At 38.0% G+C, this 25,669-nt stretch overlaps 1 protein-coding gene across 10 annotated transcripts in view; it reads right to left on the reverse strand.

Annotated features, from left to right (window-relative positions):
* Positions 1-670: 670 nt before the first annotated feature.
* The window catches only part of LOC112051544 (focal adhesion kinase 1), a 181,506-nt gene continuing 156,507 nt past the window's right edge, over positions 671-25,669 (reverse strand). For all 10 annotated transcript variants that reach the window (XM_052889034.1, XM_052889031.1, XM_052889026.1 and 7 more), the window contains 20 exons: positions 24,822-24,978; positions 23,885-24,029; positions 23,584-23,705; positions 23,043-23,126; positions 22,875-22,956; positions 22,261-22,383; positions 21,094-21,174; positions 20,436-20,606; positions 19,299-19,431; positions 18,535-18,667; positions 18,018-18,159; positions 17,044-17,248; positions 16,455-16,585; positions 15,924-16,042; positions 13,003-13,119; positions 11,564-11,678; positions 11,374-11,447; positions 10,679-10,878; positions 7,190-7,300; positions 671-6,791 (listed from right to left, as the gene is read on the reverse strand). In XM_052889034.1, coding sequence (XP_052744994.1) covers positions 6,182-6,791; positions 7,190-7,300; positions 10,679-10,878; positions 11,374-11,447; positions 11,564-11,678; positions 13,003-13,119; positions 15,924-16,042; positions 16,455-16,585; positions 17,044-17,248; positions 18,018-18,159; positions 18,535-18,667; positions 19,299-19,431; positions 20,436-20,606; positions 21,094-21,174; positions 22,261-22,383; positions 22,875-22,956; positions 23,043-23,126; positions 23,584-23,705; positions 23,885-24,029; positions 24,822-24,978 — 3,055 coding nt within the window. In that variant the 3' untranslated portion in view covers positions 671-6,181. The remainder of the gene's footprint in view (positions 6,792-7,189; positions 7,301-10,678; positions 10,879-11,373; positions 11,448-11,563; positions 11,679-13,002; positions 13,120-15,923; positions 16,043-16,454; positions 16,586-17,043; positions 17,249-18,017; positions 18,160-18,534; positions 18,668-19,298; positions 19,432-20,435; positions 20,607-21,093; positions 21,175-22,260; positions 22,384-22,874; positions 22,957-23,042; positions 23,127-23,583; positions 23,706-23,884; positions 24,030-24,821; positions 24,979-25,669) is intronic.

Here is a 25,669-nt window from a genome sequence, read left to right on the forward strand (position 1 = left end):
AACGCAATCTCTGAGCGGCCGGACTAGCGCGATTTTATACCTAGATTTTATCAATATTTTTTAAGTTAGACTAGAAGTTACTTTCTTATCCCTTTGGAACAGTACTTATATAAGTTAGCCCTCGAATACAATCTTACCTGATGGTAAGTGATAATCAATCTAAGATGGAAGCGGGCTAACTTGTTAGAAGGATGAAAAACCACACCCCTTTCGGCTTCTACACGACGTCGTACCGGGACACTAAATCGCTTGGCGGTGCGTCTTTGCTGGTAGGAGGGAACTAGCCATGGCGTAGCATCCCACCAGCTAGACCTGGACCAATCAAGAAAACTTCAATCGGTCCAGCCGGGGATCAAATTCAAATATTTTTTTTTAATTAGGCTCAATTACTTTTGAAAATTCAAGTTGTCATTAATGGTGTTAATTAAAGTGGAAAACTTAAAATTAAAGTTGCGAGGGTTCCATAGAAGTCCGAGAAGAGCTCACAACAAATTCAGCCAAGGTTTATTTTTTTTGTTTACCACCATTTTACAAACATACTTATCTAAGTACACAATCATTCAACACCTAGAACGAACAAGAAATATTTCTAGTGCCATCAGAATGAAAGACTGCGATTTTATGCTACAAATGTCTCTACCAGTCAGTGAAGTGGAAATAAAAGGCAACATTTTGACCTGTCCTTTATTCAGTTTAATGCATAAACAAAATCCGGTCCACGTCAAGGGATATTCGTAAAATAATCTCGAGCAGCTCACCTACGATACATGGACGATACTACGAGCCTGCTTACATACCATATACTTTGGAATGAATCCTGCTTACTCTAAACACATTACTAAAACAACTTTACATATATCAATATCAATGAAGACTCATCAAATAAATAAATTCTGATAATAATATAATATAATTAATTGTGTACAACTAATCAAATCAATCTATCTCTACAAAATTCCATCTTGAGATCTACGCTTATAATAAAACTTTGGATAAAAATTAAAATAATTAATTATGGACAATCGATTAGTTTTGTACATTTTTACAAAGAAAATATTATATATAACATTGAAGTAAATGTACTATCACACTAGTTGTTTCAAAATCTTTATCATAATATGGAGATAAATCATCATTTATAGTGATCAAAATTATATTGATCTTAAATTCATTTGATATGATCAGAACTTGACATTTTATTAGTAAGTACCTACATACTTGTAAACGAAATTTTTATAATCTAACATAAAGAAATTAAATTCTGTAAAAAACATTGCATCCCAGTAAAGGCAAAAAATTATCTAAAAAAATTGTTTACATCTTGTAAACATGCTTTGATGCAATACAAATAAATGAATATGCATTTTCAAAAAGGGCACATATCTAAAAATTTAAAATGTCCAGGAATTAAAACAAAAACTAATAATCAGTAATTTGAATTAAATTAAAGACACATTTCCTATTATCGTATTTGGAAACTAATCTACTTGCGTCGAGCACCATTACAGATTTAAAATATTTATTTTGAAGTATCTAGATAAACAGCCTTTCACTTATTATGAAATATAAAAAAGCAAAACTTATCAAAATCAGTATAATTACTGTAAAACAGATATCTAGTAGTTTAGTACATTCACTCAATGCGAATCAGGTACTAGTATAGTCGGATGCAATGTTTTTGAAGGTTCCGAACGTCGTGTGTTAAGCTACGCAATACAAGATTTTAGGTATCACCGGTCACTCAGCAGCGGGGCACCCGTTATTGATTCCCCGTACCCATTTTTGTACAACCTGCACCTTATTTCGGAGACGTCACAAATATTGCATCCGCCTATACTAGTACGAATTTGTCGAGAAACTTAAATGCAGTGTTGTGACAACTGTACGCACCTTAACTAAAATATTATACACGTTTAATACAATACGATTACAAAATAATACTTTATTGATAAACATCAAATTATTATAATACAGTTAAGTTAATAACTTTATTATTGTTTTGAGGCAGATTTAATTCTGTTTTGAATTAAAACAAATCTCTTTGGATTGCGATATAAGTTTAAGAATGCTAATTGTAATAGCGAAAATTATACAAATATAGATATTTATTTATTTATTTATATTTATGCGTTAAACTTCTTGATCCTCTATATAATGTATCCAAACTAGAAACATTTTATGTGTGGTATAATAATAATTAAAAAAAAAATATATATTGTACTTACAGTAAATAAAAAGATATAAATTTCGCTAAACTTGTAAAAACAGTAGTTATTTTTGGACTCTTAAATTCAAATATCCAATAAATAAATTACTATAAGATGAAACATATCGCAATCCATAGCAATCTGTATTAGTACACGAACATTTACACATTATGCCAAAAATATAAAATTTGTATGAAAATAATTGCGTAACCTACATCGTAGGTGCAATTTAGTGGAATGCGTTTATGATTTACACGTGTGATTGTGTTAACCCATTGGCGTATCTAGGATTATTTCCTGGGAGGGCGGGGGGAGGGGTTATTATTAGTATAACTATAAAATTCCATATCGGTAGTCCACAATCCTATGGTGGGCACAGGGCTATACTAGCCCCCCCCCCCCCTCCCTATATAGGCCTATGAATCAACCTTACGAGTAAACGGTACAATGTATCAATACGAATTAGGTCAGTTATTGGCAATAATATCACAAATCAATATTATCAATCGGTTACTTTGCAGTCTGTGTAATGGTGATTTTAGAAATAAAACAAAAAAACATACGCGTGAAATTGAGAACCTCCTCCTTTTTTGAATTCGGCTAATTGTATGTATAGTTTGTCTACTTGTGGAAAAACTCTGTATGGCTTTGGATGAACCTGGGCCTAGTAGATAGTAGGCCTAAGATGTGTCAAAGACATTTCTTGCTAAGAGATAAAGATATAATGTCGACCAATAGCTGACGAATCGAGAATTTCGTCCTCCCTTTCGTTGCGATCGGACATACTCGTAGATATGTTTTAGATCGTGGCATGTATCTTAAGCACAGTGTAAGACTTATAGAATTATATTATAAGCTCTTTGATTGGCCTAAAGGTGTACCTTTACACAGGTAGACAGTTAAAGCTCAGTGCGTTGGAGATTGAAGGAACTATCTTAAAATACCATAAGAATACCTTAAGAAAACAAAAAAACAGAAACGCACTTGTCATTTTACCACTACATCTAAAGCCATACAGACATCCTAGAATAGATTCACTATACATACTCGTGTTACTTAATTTATTTTTATATGTGCTACATTCAAATACTGTGCTTGTGTCTTTTTTGATACACGAGCACAGTATAAGCTTCCAGGTAAAACAAAAAAAAAATACACAATGGCATGATGATAGTATTGAGAGTTAAATGATGTAATCGCTCTAATACAGTGACCTAAAATGAAAGATTTAATTTTTGTCACGCAAAAATGTGTTTTGCAATTTGTGCAAGACAAATGTGAACTTTCAAAAAAATCTCCATGTCATGAATAGAACCAAAAAGCTCGTGTCGAACTAAGTCCACTATCATGAAGTCCTTAAGCGCCAAGTTAAAGTTATCATTGAAGCGCAGATTCGAAAAAGGGCGTTATAAAATGTGCTCACGTCAATTGAAAAAAAATATTAAATTTATATTATCTAATAAATACTGTATGTCTACAAACCAAAGATTTAAATGAACGAAAAGATTGTATTTCTTTATTTGTCGTAGAAACCATTCAGGAGTAAATATAAATTTCCCTCCCCAGGCTAGAAATCGTCTGTCTTTACTTAAATTACTTTTATTAACGCCTTTGTCATCCATTGCTTCAACGATTATTCAAAAATTATACATTACTTAAGATATGTATAACAATATCTGGACACGAAGCAACACGATATAATATGATTTATTCGAAGCGAAACAATGCCGATGATATGTTAGGATTTACATTATGTTACTAATTTTGCGCTGGGAGCATTGCACAGTTGAATATTATGTTATAGTTTGTTTACTTTTAGGAAGACTGTTTCGCTTTGGATATAAATTTAAGGTGGACAGACAAGCTTTTGATAGATGACAGACATCGTGTTGGTATGCAAAATCGAAGGAACGTTCTTTAACCATAACTGGTGGTTGATGATTGCAACAACACCCCCGATACCGATGCCGATTGTAGAACTAGACGCCCGAAAAATTTCCTTTACATCTGATGATGACATAAAGGCTGATAATGCTTCCCTGGCAACACAAACACAAGCTACCGTCATCTTCGCTGGCGAAGACAAGGTCTTCCTATATCTGATGATCTGGTGAAGCTGCTGAGGTCACATTACGAGCCTACAGCATTTATATACAATCGAAAAAAATCTTTAACTAAACAAATCTTTAGTTTATACACACAAACGCGCGTGGTCTGTCACCTTACCTATACCTCTACATCCAAAGTTAAATGGACTTCCCGGAATAGATTGACCATAACTGTGAACGATTGTGAAATGACTTTGAAAATAATGTAGATAAGTCTAGAAATGTTTTATGTTAAGTTCAAAAGGATTGCAAAAAGTAAATAGAATATATCAAAGAGACTTATCAATTTCAGGCTGCTATTCAGAATTTCACGAAAGCAAATCGTTTTGAATGGAAATGTAACATGGTTGATTGTGAATACGATGATAAATTCAATATTGAGCACAATTGTTGTGAAGTACTGAAACATCTGTCTGTCACAATGCACCCCAGATTTACGTTGATTTTGTGTGAATCTTTTTTAAATAAGACAACACAATTTATAAATTTAGTCAAACATGAAAAATAAACAATGTGCCAACTGAAATTAATTTATAGATTCACACAAAACCAACGTCGATCAATAAACACACGAATAAACTTCCGAAAGTCCAATAAATGAATACACAACAGACAAAGTCATAGATACATATTTCAATCAAAACTAATGTTCCAAATTTCGCTACAAAACATTGAGCAATCGAAAGGTATTCCTTCAAATAAGCTAACATAGCTTACGGATAATAAAATGGAAGCGACACTGTTACAGTAAAATAAATGCTCTCCGGTAAGTACTAAACACTAACGCCTCATAGCCCTGCCACAATAAAACTCCAGTATGCCTAAAACACGCACCATGATATCTCGAGACGAGTACAAGACAAACGTCGACCAATAGCAGCAGAGTCAAAACTATCGTCCCAATGCAATGAAAGAGAGCGCTCTTTCAGTGCGTTGAGAGCTCAGACCAATTATTATCGTATAGGACCTGCCCCGTTAAGACTTTTCTGTCAAAGTATATGATCAACGATAGATGTTTCATAGTTGTTATTGTGTTCGTCGGTTAAAGACCTCCGTAATAATACCTTTTTGTGTAGTTGAATGGTGTAAAAAACGGGCAAAATCTTTTAGTTTAGTAATAAAGATAAGTACCAAATCTATGTCCGTTTACCTCAGAAAATAACAGACAATGTTGTTTGTGAATTTCGGTGCGGTACTGGTCCTTCTGTAATTGGTCTGAGGTTGATAGGAAAGAGCTTCAACTTTAGCGCTAGTGTCTTTGTATCTTCACGAGATTATCGTTAATACACGAGGCTTACTGGAAACCACGTAGGCGTAGCTAGGATCATTCCTCCTTTTAGGCCATTTGGAATTTTTCATTACTGGCTCTATTATTTAACTAAATAATGGCGCTATCTATTATGTACTATTTTTGGGATGATTGAAGATCATATTTTATTTTTCAAGGCGGCTAGTGAAGTTATATTTGGTATACTTTTTATTTAAATCGGGTTTATATTATAAGAATAAAAAAGTGTTTTTAAAGTGGAGCTCTTTGAATCTGATAAGAAAGTTGACAGATTATTTCCAAAAAAGGTTCATCATTAGTAATGTCAATAAAATTGTGGAAACTCTCGATTGAGAGTACCTATTTTATATTTTGTTTTCATAAAATTTTGGAAAAAGATACCCAATTATATATTATTGGATCACAGTTGAACAAAGTTCCCCTTGGACAATTCATCGGATATTCAATTCATAGCACACGAATGAAGCGTTGCAAAATACTTGTAGGAGAAAACATCCTAGCTACGCTGGCACCAAAGAACAACGTCAAATCAACACTCACTACAAGCGAAAAACAAAACTCTAACATTCATCAAACATTCATCCTTGATCGTGGCCAATGTTCTGATCGATCGACACCATCTTTTTGCTGACCGAATAAATCGGGGGTGTATCGATTTTCCCCGATATCGCTTGCACGCGGCTCTTGACCGACTCAATGGGTGCCAAATCGATTTTCGAATCGTCGCACGACTGCGAGTGTTGGAACGATACGCCTTCGTTGCCGTATATGTGCTGGGGTTCTCTGACGTTACCGTATAAGTTGTAATTGTGAATGAGGGTAGACACTCGATTAGTTGTGACGGGCAAGCTGTTGTGTTCTTTAGGTACGTGGTCGGAGAGGTTGAGAGCAGTCGTTACTGTTGTCACTGGTTGGTTTATTTTGAAGTCCGGCTTAGGTGGGGAATCCGTTTCCTGGACCGACGATTGGGTACTAAGAACGGTTTGAGGTGTTGTTGGTTGGGAGGTAGGTACCTGGTTCTGTGAGTCGAGGTTTTGGCAGTTTGGTGGGGGTGATGAGGTTTGAGGTTCGTCCAGTTGGAGGGCTGACTTCCAGTCGATGTGAGGATGCCTTTCGCGGATACAGTCGACGACGTCGAGGAGGTTCTTTGCGTCCATTGCTAGTACGTGCGCGGCGGCCAGCATGCTCCTGGAATGGGAAATAGATCTAATAATTCCACGTATTTTGGAATCTAAACAGTCTAGAGCAGCACAGTATTCATCACCATTATCAGCTGTTGGAAAAGCACTACTAGACACATGCCTCTTGTAAGGATATCCAATATTCCGGTCTAGAAACGATTGCATCCAGCAGCTCCCTAGAGCCTGTACGATGTCATTGATTGACTTACAGCTTGCGACTTCAGCTTCGCAACTAGATGAGCTAAGTCGGTTACTTTGGTTCTTCTGTGGATCTTCACATTTATGCATCGATCACGCAGTCTAAGATAGCATAACTCGCTGTTCACTGAATGACTGTAAGCCTTCATTGATAGTATTGATATTCGTTGATACTTTCCTGATATTCTTAGGTAATGAAATACTCACTTGGTGTAGTCGTGGTGAAGCGTGGTGCGACAGTAGTGTATCGCGAGCCGCATCGCCTCCACCAAGGCGGCCATGTCCTTGCTTAACACTTGGTGAGCCATTTCAACCTCTCTGCGAACAAAATCAACATATGAAAAGAACGCCTATTTCTAGTTAAATATTTAGGGAGGCGAAGCGGCGCCCTCTAATAAAAATATCTTATCCACTTGTAAAATTTATACTTGAACTAAATGAAATAAAATGTATGTATAGAAAAGCATATCCTACTATAGTCCACAACTTTAGGTTTTTTACACAACAATAATACTACTCAAAAAGGTTCTTTTAAGCGACACTTTTCGTTTCGATTCACATACATTTTATTTTTAATAATAAGCTTTACGGCTCTGGGTTCTAGCCCTTTTGAGTCCGGATTCACATACAACAAATTAATTATCACGGACCAATTATAGAAAGACCTGCCCCGCAAGACGTTACCTCTCTGTCAAACAACCAACGATCTAACGCGTGTATACTTATATCGTATCGATGTTTCATTGTTGTAATCGTTTTCGTCGACTGATAAAACTCCCTAATCATTCCGGTTTGTGTAGTAAGTAGTTCAATGGCATGAAAAATGGTCAACAACTTCTAATTCACTAAAAGATGACGTGACGTTCGTTTTCAGTTTCACCTGATGGTAAGCGATGATGCAATCTAAGATTTTTTTTTATTGTTTACAAGTTAGCCCTTGACTACAATCTCACCTGATGGTAAGTGATGATGTAGTCTTAGATGGAAGCGGGCTAACTTGTAAGGAGGAGGATGAAAATCCACACCCCTTTCGGTTACGGCATCGTACCGGAACGCTAAATCGCTCGGCGGTACGTCTTTGCCGGTAGGGTGGTAACTAGCCACGGCCGAAGCCTTCCACCAGTCAGACCTGGTCCAATTAAGAAAACCTCAATCAGCCCAGTCGGGAATCCAACCCAGGACCTCCTTCTTGTAAATCCACCGCGCATACCACTGCGCCACGGAGGTCATCAAAAACATAATTATAATAAATAATAAATTTGTAATAAAAACAATATCTAAAAGAAAAATAGATACTATTCTTCTAACGAACGAACAAACAGCAAAACATCGATCCATTAATTTAATATTCTGTGTACAGATTATATTATTCTTGTTAAATATTTTATTATTTATTTTTGTTAAATATTATCGATGACTGAGTTTACCTCGTACCCTTCCAAAAACGACAGACAATTTTGTTGCTGCATTTGGGTGCGATCCATTTCCATTTCTAATTCCTCTATGTTAAATATATAGAGTTTGCACAAAAACAATACAAACGACATAAAAAGAACCCAAGCAGACATGAGTCACAAACCATTATGAAAAATAAAGATATTGAGTTTTATGGGTATTAAATGTGCATTTATAAAATTAAATTATAACTTTAATTATTTTATAAATGTCGTATTTTCATATCAAAAGAAGAAAGAAGTTGTAATTAAAACAATGATTTCTTTTATTTTAATGTGAATTTAACCTTTCATTTATTGCAGAATTACCATATACTATGATAATTTTTTTGATTTTGTATTAATAAGTGAAAGAAGATTTGACATTTGACAGTTCACACTTCACAGCACAGAACACTACTTTATTTGCTGTCTATGACTAATACTCCTACTTATATATCAGTATTCGTTAATGATTCGTTAACTAAATCCAGTCTGTCGTGCGTATTTTCTTCCCTTGTAATTTTTGTTATTTCGTTTTGTACTCGTTTCGTTGTTATTGTTAATTATAGTTTATTTGTTGTTTGTTTACTGTTTTTACCCGACTGCAAGAAGGGTTATGTTTTTCGCGCGTATCTTGTATGTATGTATGTAATATTCTTTATTACCTCATATCTTCCAAACCGTTGAACGGATTTACGTAATTCAGATAACGTTAGATTTGTTTTAATAACCCAAGTGTTCTTAGATAGGTGAAATTAGAAAAAAAAAACCAACAAGACGACTGTGAGACGCTATAGAATCGGGGTGAAGTTTTTTTTTTGTGAATATTGCAACATGCGAATCAAATTCAAGGGATTTTTGTGAGAATTTCAAAATAGTATATCATGGCCATGTTAAAAAAACTACAATTAGGAAAACGTTATTTATTAATTCTAATATTAATTAAGTCTATACATAATACGCGAGGCGGACGACTATAAGGTGCGAGGTTTATGAAGTGTAGTTATAAAACACCTAAAATAGACTAAAAGAAATATATTGATTATAAAAATCGGACAAGTGCGAGTCGGATTCGGCCACCGAGGGTTGCGTAGATTTTTTGAATATTTACTTAATTTCGGTTGGACTTAGGTATACATTATCGTACTTTGTAACAAACGTAACCAATAAATCCGAAATTCACCATCTATCGTAACTAAAAAGTGTGAAATAAATTAATTAATTAAACAAATATAAAAACCCGGCATAAATGATACAAAAATTGATCAAACTAAAGTCGGGACCTAATAAAAAATGTAGACGAAAATCATTCTATTCAATATAATAGGTCCCGACTGTTTTCTAATTGTTTTCTACACTTCTGGACTGAGCTTTTTTTTTCTTTTCAGTTTTTTTATCATTTATGCAGTCGGGTTTTTTATCAGTTTAATTAATTAATTTTATTTAGTTTAGTACGAAAATTAGTGAACCGGAGCCTGGTACTAGCCGGAGCAGTTATTCCGCGTTGCTATTGTTTCCGTCACCAAAAAAGAAACGTACGAATCAATCACCCTTATCGCCCTCCGAGAAAACCGTTTTGATTAATGTGTTTAAATATGTCGAGGAAACCTTATGCTTGCTTCTACATAATAAAGAAACAAAACTATAAGAGTTCTTTATTGCCTACGGAACCCTTAATATAAGTGAAGCATTATCTGTTTGATAAATAACAGGATATATTATATAGGAATATAGAATTAAAAAAATATTTGTTTATCACAGGAAGTTTTATTTCATGATAATATTCGTAAATAATGATAAAATGTTGAGCACCCCTGAGTCAGCTGTTTTTGTTTGTTTACATAGTTTAAAATACCTACTCAATTTGACTATAATATGGATGTTTGGATGTTTGTTACCGCTACTACTGAAGCGATTTGACTGAAATTTGGAATGGAAATAGATTTTACTCTGGATTGACAAATAGGCTAGTTTTTATCCCGAAAAAATCCATGGTTTCCCTAGATTAGCAAAACTGATGATTTTGATGATATGAATGTTTGTTACTCTTTCACGCCTCGACTACTGAACTGAACCGAATTAGCTGAAATTTGGTATTAAGATATACTATATAACCTGTATATACCTGGATTAACACATAGGCTACTTTTTATCCCGAAAAAATCCATGGTTCCCGAGGGATTTGTGAAAATCTAAACAGTATCTCTTACGAATTAGTTTAATAGGTTCGGGGAGCACGCGGAGAGAGAGGGGCACGTACCTCTGTGCATTGGGCGGGTAGAAGCGCACGAGGCTGTCGACGGTGGCGCACAGCCCGCGCAGCGCGGCGCCCACGGCGCGCACGGCCTCCAGCAGGTCGGGCGGCGCGGGCGTGGTCGCCGTGGCCACGCCCGCCAGCCGCATCACGCAGCGGACCACCGCCGTCGTCGCCACGTACACTGGCTCTTGGTTTGTGGTACCCTGGTTTCATCGTGTATTTTCATTAAAGGATTCTCCATTTTAGGCTAGTAGGCCCGTGATGTGCATGTCGCCATATCTCGAGACGTGAGAAAGTCAAATGACAAAAAAGAAAAATAGTAGTGAAGTCGAAAATATCGCCCTCAGACCAATTACCTTTGGACTTGTATTGGACTCAAATTGACCAACAAAATGATAAATATATCCTGTGTCCTTACAGTACACACAACTAGAAATTTAAATCGTAATACACACACGTGTAAAATTAACATAATGAAACATCGATTCTATAGACGCAGTTTGTATAAAAAAAGACGTTAGATCATAATTATACTTTTGACAGAGGGGTAACGTCTAGCGCGGCAAGTCCTACGGCAATTGGTCTGAGGATGTCACAAAAGAGAGAGCAATTTTTATCGATTTCCTATTTTTGATTCACAATTTTTTCTATAAATTGTGTTTTTTTTTTATAAATTCTGAATTGTTTTATTTAGCTACCTTGTCTTCACTGGGTGTCCTGCTTTCTTTGGGTTTCACAGTATTCGCCGGACTCGTCTCTGACGAATTTGCCGCTATGGAGGAGAAGTTAAACGTTATAATGGAAACAGAAAGTAAGGACCAATTTAAGAAAATAAAATTAATCAAGAGTACTCTAAGTAGGTACACTAAAATCACTTGGATAGTTTACCTGAATGCGGTTGACTAGAGGGTTTGCTGTCTGGCGCGCCAGGAGTTTGTGTCACTTCACACTTCTCGGAGTTTTCGTCCGCAGGAGGTACTAGCTGTACGTTAGACAAGCGTTTCTGTAGACAAAAGAGAGGAAGAAAAGTCAGATATAGAGAGAGTAAGAGAGAGATGTAAACACACTCTTCGTTAGTTACCATCCCATATTCGGCTCACTGCTGACTCGAATCTTCTCTCAGAATGAGAGGGGTTAGGCCAATAGTCAACCACGCTGACCCAATGCGGATGCTCTAGTATACAGGTTTTCTCTCGATGTTTTCCTTAACCGTTTGAGACACGTGATATTTAATTTCTTAAAATGCACACAACTGAAAAGTTGGAGGTGCATGCCTTGACCGGATTCAAACCCTCCCCACACCCTTCGGAATCGGAGGCAGAGGTCATATCCACTGGGCTATCACTTATTCTATAGAACACTGACTCTTTAACTTTGTCTCTTGCATAGTCGGGACCAGGGTTCCCAACCGTCCGGTTTTCGACCGGATTGTGGGGTGTTAGAAGCAAAGATTTTATAACAGAGATATGACAGTAGCACGTCAAAACTGAAGCGGACTAAAGCGGCTAATTGTTTTAATTTCATTGAGCTGCATAGTAAATAACGAAAGTTATTTAAGACAATAATACCTAATTACACATATACAATGTCGAGTTGTGTATTTAGGAACTTTACGGTTGCAACAGCGACGTACGTTTAGTTGTTGACAGCACAGAAATCTAAAAATGTTACGAATAAAAGCGTGCAAGTACAATTATTTTAAGAAAAACAAATCCTATCTGTATTTTGTATTCTATCTGTTAAGTTTATTATCGTCTCGTACAACTGTATTCTTCTCAATAATACTCTTTCATTAACACTTTTTGATGTGACAACGTCTTATAATTCGATGAAACCGGCTGCACACTCCAAAAAAGATGACGTCATGCGTCGTTCCCTCGCTCTAGGGTTGGCATCTTTTTTTTACAAGAAATAAAGTATATTCTGGCCTATGAAGATTAATAAACAGTACTTTAGAAAAACGAACATTTTATTTTGAAAAATGCAACCATTCCATCAGTATTTTCTTATGACGTTGTCACGTTCAACTATCGTCAGTAAACCGACTTTACAGACAACCGATTTTTTTTTTAATTTTGAGTAAGTATGACCAGAATTTTGTTGTCCGGTTATGGCGGCTGTGAAAGTTGGCAACCCTGGTCAGGACATATCCAAACGGCTTACACGACGGAGAGGTGTTTATCATCCTCCCTTTTAGTACAATACTAAACAACATACCTATTATGTAAATCATGACAAATTAAAGATGTAAATAAAACACTATGCAAAATAGATAAGTTTTGTTAAAAAAATAATAAAATAAAAAGTGCATCTGAACAAAAACTAACCAAATTATCTTCTTGCATTTGTAACCATCGTCTATCCTCTTCACTCTGGTGCTGCTGTCTCGCCAATTCGGCCAACAGCCGCCTCTCCACCGCTTGTTCTGTATCGAACTCCGGACTCTATCGCCATATAAATAAGGATTAAAATCAGTAAAAACTATAGAACCAACTTTGTAATTATGTATACATATACTGTAACACATTCACCTATTTATATTCTAACTTGTACAAACACACTTTGGCATTTTACTGCTAATAACAATTATTAATTTAGTGTCATGTTTGTACAGATATTTATCACCAATAGACCTAGGATGCCACGTTATATCTAGTAACGAGAGAGACATAATATTGTCAACCAATAACGGCGAAATCGAAAATATTTATACTTTTGATTTCGCCGCTATTGGTCGACAAATATGTCATTCTCTCGTGGCAAGATATCATTGACGCATGTGTGTGTTAATTAAGTATTTTTATTTATTTACTAGGCCTACAATTGTACATAGATTTAGTGATTGGTTAATTTTGTCCCCCCTTACCACCAATATTTGGATTTAATTTTAGTTTATACCAACCACAAAGTTAGTTCTTTTACTGGAAATATTAAGAAGAAATCACACTTGAAATTAATAGCTGCAAGTCGCTAGTGCGTTTCTCATGTAAATCTCATCAAAAAAAATCAGAGGTATGCGCAGTGGATTTATAAGACGGAGATCCTGGGTTTGATCCCCGGCTGGTCCGATTAGGTTTTCTTAATTGGTCCAGGTATAGCTGTTGGAGGGTTCGGCCGTGGCTAGTTACCACTGAGAAAGACCGCCAAGCAATTTCGCGTTCCGGTACGCTTCCATGTTAGATTGCATCATCACTTACCATCAGCTGAGATTGTAGTCAAGGGCTAACTTGTAATAAAAAAACAGTACTGTTCAAGCTGACTGTTTCGATTTTATTTATGATGCTTTGTGTTTTAATTGATTAACTTTGCGCATGACAGGGGTCTGGGGTCACGTTTAAATCTTAAGTTAAATAAAAAGACTTAAGTCTGTAGTCTATCTAGAATTTCAACGCGACGTTACCAGATCAGATCTAAGCCAGTTTAGAAAATATAACTTCATTGATCTGATATAGAAGATTCTATATCAGATCAATAAATATGCGCTATTAAGTAACGCACCTTGTACTGAGGCACAGTCAAAATAAAAATATATTTATAAAAAAAAAATATTTCTGCTGATCTTCAAAGTTACTTACTAAGCGCTAAACAAAATAATATTAAACCAACAAAAATATAAAATCGTCATAACGTTTGTAACAAAAATAAAATTCACTACTGTACCAGTACTTTTGAATAAGATGCAAAGCTTTAAATAAAAACACACGTAAACAAATTTCATATGTGATTTCGGAATGTAAATAATACGATATAAAATATAACTAATTCTACTGGATTACCCAACAGACAAAAACTCTGGAAAAAGAAAAAACAGGCACTTATACTAAAAATATAATAAGGATCAAAGGGTTTGGGATAGAACAGGAAACGGAACCGGGATGTTTATTTACATAATATAAAATACTTTCAAGAAATTCTGTTAGGGGGTTTTATCAACCATCATTTCCGGGAGCCATAGTGGAGTTTCCGAGATTATTTTTATACAAGAGAAAGTGACCTTTGAAGATGACCAGCGCAGTTATCAATACAGCCCATCGAGATCCAGCGCGACGAGAAGATACTTATATACAAAAAAGAAACTCAAAGACCAAAACAATTCCGGGAGATATTCGAGCATGCGCAAAAAAAGAATCTATCTACAAAACTGAACCATTTGCAAAATAAAAAAAAAAAAAAAATTTCGAAACGAAAATTGCCAATTCATGCTGGTGCAATATCATCAAGTCACCTGCTTCGCGTCCGGTACCACGGGCGAGCACTCTTGTCTAGAAGCGTAAATTTGCGCATCCATTGCCGTCGCCGACGAGAACTGCGCTCTCGGCTGCGGCTGAGCGCCGGCGATGGAGGCGCACTGCGCCGACACTTGCGCGCGGTACATCGCTTGCGCGCCCTGCAGGTTATGAGTGTACGCTTGCTGGACGTACATGGGCTGCACCGCGCCCATCGGGGACGACGCCTGCAGGGGGCTGGCCGATCGGAAGTGACTTGGAATTTTGGACATCTGTTGGGCCGATTTCGAAGTGGGGGAGTACGGGACGCCCTGAACGACTCCCACGGGAACTCCGTAGGAGGAAGGGTGGGAGGCGGCCATCCCGGACGCGACCGGGCGGTACGGCTGGGACTTGGACAGGCCCGCCTTGTGGGCGGCGATGGCGGCGCAGCTTTTGACGTGGTCGCCGCCGAAGTCGTATATCTCCTCGACGAGCGGCGGCTCGGGCTGCTGGCGCATCTTGTTCACGACGCTGGCGGCCAGCTGCGCGTTGATGCCGCCCTGCACGGAGAACTGGCCCACGTCCTGGTCGCGGCGGCTGCGCGGCGGCGACGCGGGCACCGAGTGCTGGCGCGCGAACGGCGGGATGGGCACCGGCGCGCCGCGGTGGGCCAGGCCGCCGCGGTTGCGCTCGAGCGAGCCCATGCGGATCGGGCCGCGGTCGGCGGGCGCGCGGGGGCTCCTCTCTAGAGATCGGACTCGACTGGGATAGGGCTCGATCGCCTCCTTGTCGGGGGTGTCGGGGGCGGCGTCGAGCTCCTCGCGGGAGGCGGCGGGCGGGAGGTTGGGGCAGAGGTTGTCGCAGCTGTCGCGCGCGGCGACGGTGCCAGCGAGGGTGGCGGCGGGGGAGGCGGGCTCGGGTTCCGGCACCACGGGGTCGAGGCGCTGCAGCTGCGTGGCGGGGATGGGGCGGGTGTGGAGCGGCGGCTCGGCGGCGGGCGCGGGGGCGGGGGTGAAGTCGACGGCGAGCGTGTTGAATACCGAGGCGGGCGTGGTGTAGGCGTGCGGGTCGGCGCGCGCGGGGTTGTCGCGCAGCAGCTGCGCCAGCACCTGCGGGCTCTGCGCCACGATGTACGTCTGCGGCCCGCCCGACTCCACCGCTGCGCACACAACACACGGCGTGAGACAATGTTCGATAGGACATGTCTTTTGTGTAATTAGATTTTTTGAAGTAAAACTTCTTTACGCACACATGACTATGACATGGAGAGTAAGCTGGTGAATCCGTCACGAAAAGTGTAAACGGGCGACGCTTTGAGAATACGTGCCGACATCAGTGATTGTTATTTTAAACTACCAGTAGATGGCGTTCTGCGAGAACTTTGAAACACTCCTTTTTTGTATACTTCATAACTGTTGTATGCTGTGGTTCATAGATGGCGCTTAGTTTTTAATTTTTGAATAAAGTGTTACTACAGTCGTGTGGTCTAAGGCACAGTCGTTTTTATAGGAAAAAATTATACCATTAGCCTAAGATCTTTGAATAAGTATACTAACTACTGGGCAACATACCAGCAGTGAGGTTAGTGGAGGGTCGCGAAGGCTTGGGCGGCGGCTCGTCGCCCCACGAGGCGGCCGCCACGCGCCGGTTCTCGCGCCGCATGGTGTCCCACGCTGTGTTGCGCTCCTCTTGCAGGATCTCACTAAAATAATATAAACATAATAAAAGTAAGTCATACAGTTGATGTAACAGAGTCGGATTATATCTACCGTTCGAATAAAAAAGTGTGTGTCAGCATTGAAGCACGACTCTTTCAGATCGACTGTCTAAATATGTGTGTTACACCCCGCAGCATATACTATGTACGTCTCAATAATACGCCTGAAAAGTGAAAGGTGCGCAACCGAGGTGCAGCAGGCTGCTGCGTGCGTACCCGCACGCATGTGCATGTTGGCGGACGCGCACGGTGAAAGGCGCGCAGAATAGGTTGCGCACAAAAAAACGTAACGCTGTCATTCGTTAATTTTTTTTATGAAGAATCGATTCTTAAGGAGTAAACTCCATAATAGTATCGTGGTTATTAGGTTTACGTGTAAATTTCTTTAGGCACAATAAACTAACGGAGTGGAGCCGCTCTTGCACTACTACTGGGTCACTCACAAGAGGGTCTCCTTCAGCTGGTGCGCGGTGGGCCTCTGCGAGGGCTCGTAGGCCCAGCAGCGCGACATGACGGAGTAGAGCCGCGGGGGACATCGCGGTGGCAGCGCTAGCCGCTCGCCGTTCTCCAGTTTCCCGATGACGTCATTGTTTTTCACTCCGCTGAACGGCTTCACGCCGAGCATCAGGATTTCCCACATGCATACACCTGCAAAATATTACAGACAACATGGAAAATTGGATAATATTAATTTAGTTTCGTGGTACAGCTATGGTAACTTTTCTTGAGGTCCTAGGTCATATCAACGTTCATTAACATCGAATTTGTAAGAAACTCAACATGTGCTCCATAATGATAATTTCATACTATAGATCGGTTACGTCCCTACAAAATCACCGCAAAAAGTGATCCGAATAATAAATAAATATAAATAAATATACTTAATTTTATTTTATTTTATTACTTTAATTCCATTATTTATTTATGTCTAAATAGTTTTACACTTCCTGAACACACAACTCGACATTGTAGACGATTTAGGTAATATTTATTTAATTAGCGTTCGTTGTTGACCACAACTAACTTTGAAATGTGGAAATTTCCTCTTTTGGGCGCCTCATTTTTCATGACCTGACCATGAAAATACGAGTATTTAACACCAATATATTCTGTGTCCTTACACATGCACACAACTATAAATTTTAAATCGTAATACACACACGTGTAATCAACACAATAAAACATCGATTCTATAGACGCAGTTTGTTTGAACACGATCTAATAGATCATGATCATATAGTTTGGACAGAGGGGTAACCTGTAGCGAAGCAGGTCCTATAGAAGGTAATTGATTTAACCTGGTGGTGTATAAACTGTCATGTATTGTTTATTTGTATGAAACGATATGTTTTCCAACACTTGTCGTCTCTGTCCGTCTGAACTAAAACATGTTATGTAAAAGAAATAAGTAATTTACCAAACATCCAGCAATCCGACGCGGAAGTGAACCGCCGGAAGTTGATGGACTCTGGCGCCATCCACTTGATGGGCAACTTGCCTCTCGACGCTTTGTAGTATGATTTGTCTTCTACCATTTTTGATAGCCCGAAATCTGCTAACTGTAAATAAAATATAACTTAATTAAAAATAGCATATCTGACCACCGTTGTTCTGTCTTCTGATTAATGGATTAAATAGCTGCCAATGTTTTAAAAGAGGAAGATATCTACGCATGGATATAGTTATAGTAAGTATAATGGCATAGTTTTGACGGTCGTAGTCCGTGGCAGAGTGGTATGTGCGGTGGATTTACAAGACTGAGGTCCTGTTCGATCCCCGGCTGGGTCAATTAGAGGTTTTCTTAATTGATCCTGGCTTGTGGGAGGCTTCGGCCGTGGCTAGTTACGAAAGTTCACAATCTCGAGATAAATTATAATCTAACGGTATTTACAATTTTACCATAACATATACACACAGATTATACAAATCCCTACCTTAACACAAGTGGGGGTAGAGACCAGCACGTTCCTCGCGGCGATGTCCCTGTGCACGAACTTCTTGCTCTCCAAGTAGCTCAGCGCAGTCGACAGCTGGTAGATGTACAGCACCAGAGTACACGTCTCCAACCTAAAAGTGAGTTAGGCACTTGAAGGTGTTTGACTATGGTTTCTATCTTTGCATGTGTCTATGAAATATCTCGTGACGAGAAAGAGATTCTTTATATCTACATCTATACCTATAATAAATCTGTAGCGAGGTCATTTCTGTACATGAAATATATTTCCAAAATAACTATCAGCGAGTGATTATTAGTGATCGATGCTGATGCGAAGAATGCAATCAGTAAAATTTTTGTCTGTATGTTCGGTATAGAAACAAAAACTAGTCGACAGATTTCAACGTAACTTGGTTGAATTATTCTTCATACTCCTGGGCAGGTTATAGTATACTTTTCATCACGCTACGATCAATAAGAGCAGAGCAGTGAAGGGAAATGTTGGGAAAACGGGAGAAGTTATTCCATTTTTACAGCGATATTACAGGGCTGGAATCAAGATGTCTAAGTGCGGACGAAGTCCGCTAGTACACAATAAAATAGAGAAATGGTAGTTCAATCCCCGCTCGTTGGACTACTCGTACCCACTTCTAATACAGTCTTTCCCGCCTAGTTGGAGGGGAATGGGAATATTGGTCATGTTTAAAGGTACAGCAAATATTTTTTTTTTTTTAAATAGGTGAAATATCGTTGGATATGTACCTGTGTGAGTTTTGCTGTAAATACGCCCTCATCTCCCCGAGCGTGGCCAGCTCCATGACGATCCATATAGGTGGCGTGCTGCACACTCCCACCAGTCCGATTATGTGCGGGTGGGAAAACTGCTGCATTATGTCTGCAACACATGAACAACCAGTTTAATATTAGTGGAATTTAAACTAATTGTTCAAGTACAACTAATATTTCTGCTGCCAATATTACATATAAAAAGCTCCGAAGCCTAAAGTAATGGCTTTAATGAGTGTGTCTTGCCTGTGTTGACATATATGGAGTGGAAACCTGGACATTGATGGTTGGCCTTATCCGCAAAGGACAATGGCCACTGGCACATACAATGTCGGCTTAGGGAACCCAGGTATAGCGCCGTATAAAAGTATATGGAGTCAATAATATTATGATGTATAAATAAGGAAATTAATTTGCCTAATAAAGTATGTTTGTTGAATAAAAATACATTTTTTTATCACTCTTTGATATCGAGATCGAGATATCGAACACTTTGCCCTAGCAAAGTGTTCGCCGGTGTACCAAAGCGGTGAAGTAACATTTGAAGCTGTATTTTAGCATATTTTTTTTGTATTATTTTTTTCTGTTACCAACAAGCTTAACAAACAAGGAAACGAACAAACAAACTAATTATAAGTCTTCAAAAAATATCGTAAAACTCAGACTGTATGGTCAACGATCTTGGCTTGTTCCCGTTGTGGACGAATAAAAAATGTCGTAAAACGTTGTAGCAAACTTTTTTTGATAAAGTAATGATTTCATTATTAACTTAGAATTATCAAGATTTTTTTTTGGTCATAAGTAAACTGCCGGGTGGTTAGAGTAGGCCTGGGACGGGAATGGCCATTCCCCTTTTAAATCCCTCAGCAAGCTATGGAAAGGGCTATGTAAGGAGTCTCTGAACGACCAAATCCGGAATGAGGAAATCAGTAGAACGCAATTAATAGTAATAAGCGCAATAGCCCAAAGGATTAGCAAACTGCAGTGGCAGTGGGCGGCCCATATTTGACCCAAAACGCGTTGGTGTGCAACGCCAGCTACTGCCGCAGCGACGGGTGGTTCACTGACGTCACTCTGCTGTTCCTGGTACGCTGATGTAAACAAATGACTCACAAGCTTCCTCCAGGAACTTCTCCGCGGTGTCGAGGTCGGCGTCCAGCTTGCACGTCTTGACCGCGACGGGCAGCACGCAGTCGCTGCCCGCGCCCGCCTTGCCCTGCTGCCGCTGCAGCGCCAGCTGCCGCCGCAGCGACGGGTGGTTCGCTGACGTCACTTTACACGTTCCTAGTACAACAAAAAAAAAACTTAAGCTTTGATCAACCAATTCAGTGTCTATGCTTGCCTAGTCCTTTTTGACAGAGAACAGGGAATTTCCTGCTGACCTTTGAATTGGATCACTTTGATTAGCTTAATAAGGGTAGAAAAATAAATACGGATATTCAAGCAATTCATTGTCTATGGTATAAGTCTTTGCCGGCATCGCAGAGTGGGGACGTCTCTTACAATTTATCAAAGGGGATCTTATTCTGACATCACTTTGGGTAGAAATATAATACGGTTATTCAAGCTTTGATCAACTAATTTAGTCTTTGCAGTAGGCCCCTGTTGACTTCGCAGCAAAAGGGGATTTTCTCACATCGTGACGTCACGTTGCTTAATTCGGGTAAAAAAATAATGACGATAATTCAAGCTTTGAACAACCAATTCAATGTCTAAGTTTAGATGATAAGAATCCAAAAAGCAAAAGAATTTATTAACATGAGTAACTGACCTTTATGCACATCTCCAAACTGTCCTTCTCCAATGATGCCGGTTAGTTCGATTTGATTACGCACCAACTCGTAGTCTCGAACTGTAAAAAATATCAGGTTATTTCAGACCTCTTTGTAAATATCATTGCTCTTTTAGCAGATTCTCGGTTACATGCGGTGGTGTTCACTTAACATGAAGCGAGTTATACGCTTGTTTATCTGCGCCCTTAACATTCAGACTTAGTAAACTTGTTATGAACTGACTCATCGGGCCTTAAATGTTAATAGAGATATGTACGACGCAGCGGGACCGTTATCGATAAACGACCTGCTCACGTCGTTATCAACCCATATACGGCTCACTGCTGAGCTCGAGTCTCCTCTCAGAATGAGAGGGCTTAGGCCAATAGTCCACCTCGCTGGCCCAATGCGGATTGGCAGACTTCACACACGCAGAGAATTAAGAAATTCTCTGGTATGCAGGTTTCCTCACGATGTTTTCCTTCACCGATCACGTAGTGTTACAAAATATTACAAAACAATTATTTAATTTTAAATGTTGAAATATTTCAAAGAGAACACCCATACCGAAAAATACCGATCAACGAAAAAATTAACGAAAGGAACAGATATTGTTTGTGCCAGTAAGAATAACAATTATAAGAAACATAAAAGTAAAACCGGTAAATACGGCTTAATATTTAAACCTCATTAACTCGTCCAAGTTTATGAACAAGACAGGATTGAAAGCGTTACTTATCGATGCATTTATTTTATTGTTACGCCTTTCACTAAGCAAGTCAAGTCAAGTCAAAATTCATTTATTTCAAATAGGCACAGTTTACAAGCTCTTTCGAAACGTCAGGTAATAATATTAAACTTAAGATAATGGTGATAATAGTTATTCGAAAACTTAAAATTAAAGTTACGAGGGTTCCAAACGCGCCTTGGTCCGATAATAACCCACAACAAACTCAGCCAGGTTTATCCTTTTTTAGTTTATCATCATTTACCAATAGGTATATAAGCGTCTCCGTTAGGCCCGTAAGTTGAAGTAAGACATATGGAAATGATTTGTGGCCCGACGAGACCATTCATAATGAGCTTATTAGCGAAGCGTTTGCGATCGTAGAAAGAGAATCAACGTGCCATATGGCCACAGGGGCAGGTTTAGTTTGAAAGTTTACCTGCCGGTGTGGAGTAGTCGGCGTCATCGTCAACGATCTCCGCGTAGTCCTCCGACATGAGCGTGGAGGTGGGCGCTTCCCACGAACTCGTCTTGCCTTCTGAGGAACTACTGCTCATTTCCGCTGCAACATCAATACATATAAAAATAAAGTGAAATGTCTGTCTGTTTTCTTAAGTACCTACTTATTTACACAATACTAAAACGCAAGATTTTTTTTTTAGAATTTTATGTCTGTTTGTTTTTCAGACTAATCTTTGGAACTATTATACATCTTCTATCTACAAACACAACTTACTTTTACACTGACAGTTCAGTGTCTTCCAAATGGTTGCTTGCAAATAAAGAGGAAAAATTATGTTTTTTGAACAATAGTCAAAATTATAATATAATAAATAATGTTAAATTCCTTAACAACTACAGACAGTTACAACATACAGTTGTTATGATAATGTTCAGGATCGACGGGCGAGCGAGCTCTCCAAACCACATTAAATTGGTGGGTCTAAACTCAACATCCTCTTTCCCCTATAGCTCTGTAGTAGGCTGTTTAAATTGGCTGATAATGGCGATAACAATATGATAATTTTATAGTATTTGGTTGTGACTACTTACTTGTTCTATTCCATAGCGAGGTTTGCGAGTCTGTCACTAATCTACAATAGCCGTCTACTAAATCTGCTAAACTTTCTGCAGCCTGAAACGCAACAACACTGTTAATTTGACGAAGTTCTAAGGAATGAACAAGAAAAGCAAAGTATAAGAACGTGAAGTATAACGCACCTCAACACTGCTGCACGTAATAGTTAACGTTTCTGTAGCACCTTTCACTCTTAATTGTAGCGCTGCCTTTCCACATGAGCTCGTCTATTATAAACAAATAGAAATAATGTATTAAATTTTATAAACACTATAATAAATATTATGAAATCTTAAAAGTAGTCAAAGCTTTTATTTATACATCAAAAACATATGAGTCCCGTGTGATCCACCTTGTGGAACTCCCGAAATTATTTGTTGTTTTTGTATGTTGGACAATAAAGATGTTAATGTCTTTCAAGTCTTGAGTATGTTTTACTTAGCTCAGTAATTTATATGGGATTATTTTACTCTTATTTATTACTTAACTACTTGTATACTAACAATGTTTACAAAATGCTAAATATAATACTAATTAAAAATTTATGAAACAAAATTCATCGCTCCCGTTGCGGAGTTTTTGAGTGTCCTGCTCGGAAAAATAATTATTAAGTTTATTTTCAATAGTGAACTTAATCAAACGCTATATTGAAGACTACATTAACAATTTACTATTCGGAATTACCTGCGAATTTGACTGCTGCGTACAATTGGACTTCAAGGTCTGTACCGCTACAATATCACTGAAAGATGCGATTTTAGTGTAGGTGGGAGGTTCGCCTGCCTTATGGGATACATATGATATATCTGCAAAGAAAAAATGCATTAGTAATAATCAATTTCATATTAATCTGAAGTTAGTTAGCAGAGGTCCGTTAAGAATGGATTTTGCGACAGGGCCGGATTAAAGAGCGGCGACTCCGTCTAAGGGCGCAAGAAGTCGCGGCTGTCGTATTAGAAGTAAGAGGAGACAATGAAACAGTTACCTATATCGGGCCCTATCGCCAGTTCGACAGGTATCGCCCAGCCGGAGCCGAGCGCGCCCGTAAACGTCTCACGATCGTATCCGTAGTGCGTGTGCATCGTCTCCAGGTACTTCAGCATACAGTCGGTGTCGCTTAAGTTTGCCACCTGAAATATTGGAATGAAAGCACTTTATGGTAGGGGAATAATCAGTATAAAGCAGTATATCTGTAGCTAAAGCTATACAGTTGACGTATAGTGCGGTGTATATCTTTTATGATTTAATTTAGTGAAAAATTCAATATGTATATTGTATAATTTGTCCATTGTTGAAATTGTGTTTTTCTAAGTTTTAACTTTTATCGGAAGTCTTATAATTGCCATTTTTTTTGTCATATTATTATCTAATGGTACATGCCAAATATTTACTTGATACGTGCAGTACAATGCTGAGCTGGAACCTTTTCAAGGTCGTGTCAAATATAACATAAATGTTGATGTTCTGATACTACTTTTGGCCTTAACTTACCCAAGTGGTCGAGGCACTACAACAGTTAAAATGTTGTTTGGCACAATTTTAAAATAAATTACGTTTTTTTCTTCCTTTCTTTCTAATGACAAGGACATTTATTGGCACCGGGGCGTTTCTTAAAGTCAAACTAATTGGTATCTTTGTAGTAGTAAGAGGTAGGTATAATTACCACAAAAGCACTTAGGCTGTTAGTTATAATATATATATTTGCTTTAAATAACTATATTTTCATATTTTACAGCTATCAAAGTAACAGGCTATTAAAATTAATATTAATAACGATGTTAATAGCCTGTAAATTATAGATAATGTGAATGTTAATTACATATTATAATAGTTCGTCGCTTATGAATTACATAACTGTAATTCTGCTACTTCTTAAGTTTTATTGAGTGCATTAAATCATTCATAAAATTTAATAAGGCTACCTTTTTGAATTGCTGCTGTATCGCTTTCTTCAGCACTTTGGGCTTGATCGCATCTAGCACAGACTTGGGTAGGAACTTGTGCAAACCAAACTCTTTCTCCAGGTACTCTATGTTTGACTTCTTGTCCAATGATATCTGCATGTCCTTACAGAAATATCTGAAACATATTATTAATAATATTAGACTTAAAAACTAGACGATTTGGAAAGTAGACCTTTTGATACTGGACGTTTTAGGACACTGGAAATTATAGGACATGTTACTACAGCCATAGTCGAACTGCATTAGTCCCGATTTGTTTACCAACAAACAAATTAGAAATTAAGTTAGAAAACGCATACCATTTCATAAATTATATATTTTAAATTAAGTATTGATTGTTTATAAAATGTAATTCAAAATATATTAACTTTCTCTAAATTTATCGTCATTAGTTTAAAATATATTAACTTTCTCTAAATTTATCGTCATTAGTTTAAAATATATTAACTTTCTCTAAATTTATCGTCATTAGTTTAAAATATATTAACTTTCTCTAAATTTATCGTCATTAGTTTAAAATATATTAACTTTCTCTAAATTTATCGTCATTAGTTTAAAATATATTAACTTTCTCTAAATTTATCGTCATTAGTTTAAAATATATTAACTTTCTCTAAATTTATCGTCATTAGTTTAAAATATATTAACTTTCTCTAAATTTATCGTCATTAGTTTAGGAACAAGTCAATTGTAATTATTGTAAGATGTGAAAAATGACTACTGATTTATAGTACCCTCATTTTTAATTTGTTTGTTGGTAAACAGTGTACATACAACTGCCTTACACCTTTAAATTGACGTAGTTA

This window comes from Bicyclus anynana, chromosome 2 (assembly GCF_947172395.1).
Source record: "Bicyclus anynana chromosome 2, ilBicAnyn1.1, whole genome shotgun sequence".
In the NCBI taxonomy this organism is placed as follows: Eukaryota; Metazoa; Arthropoda; class Insecta; order Lepidoptera; family Nymphalidae; genus Bicyclus; species Bicyclus anynana.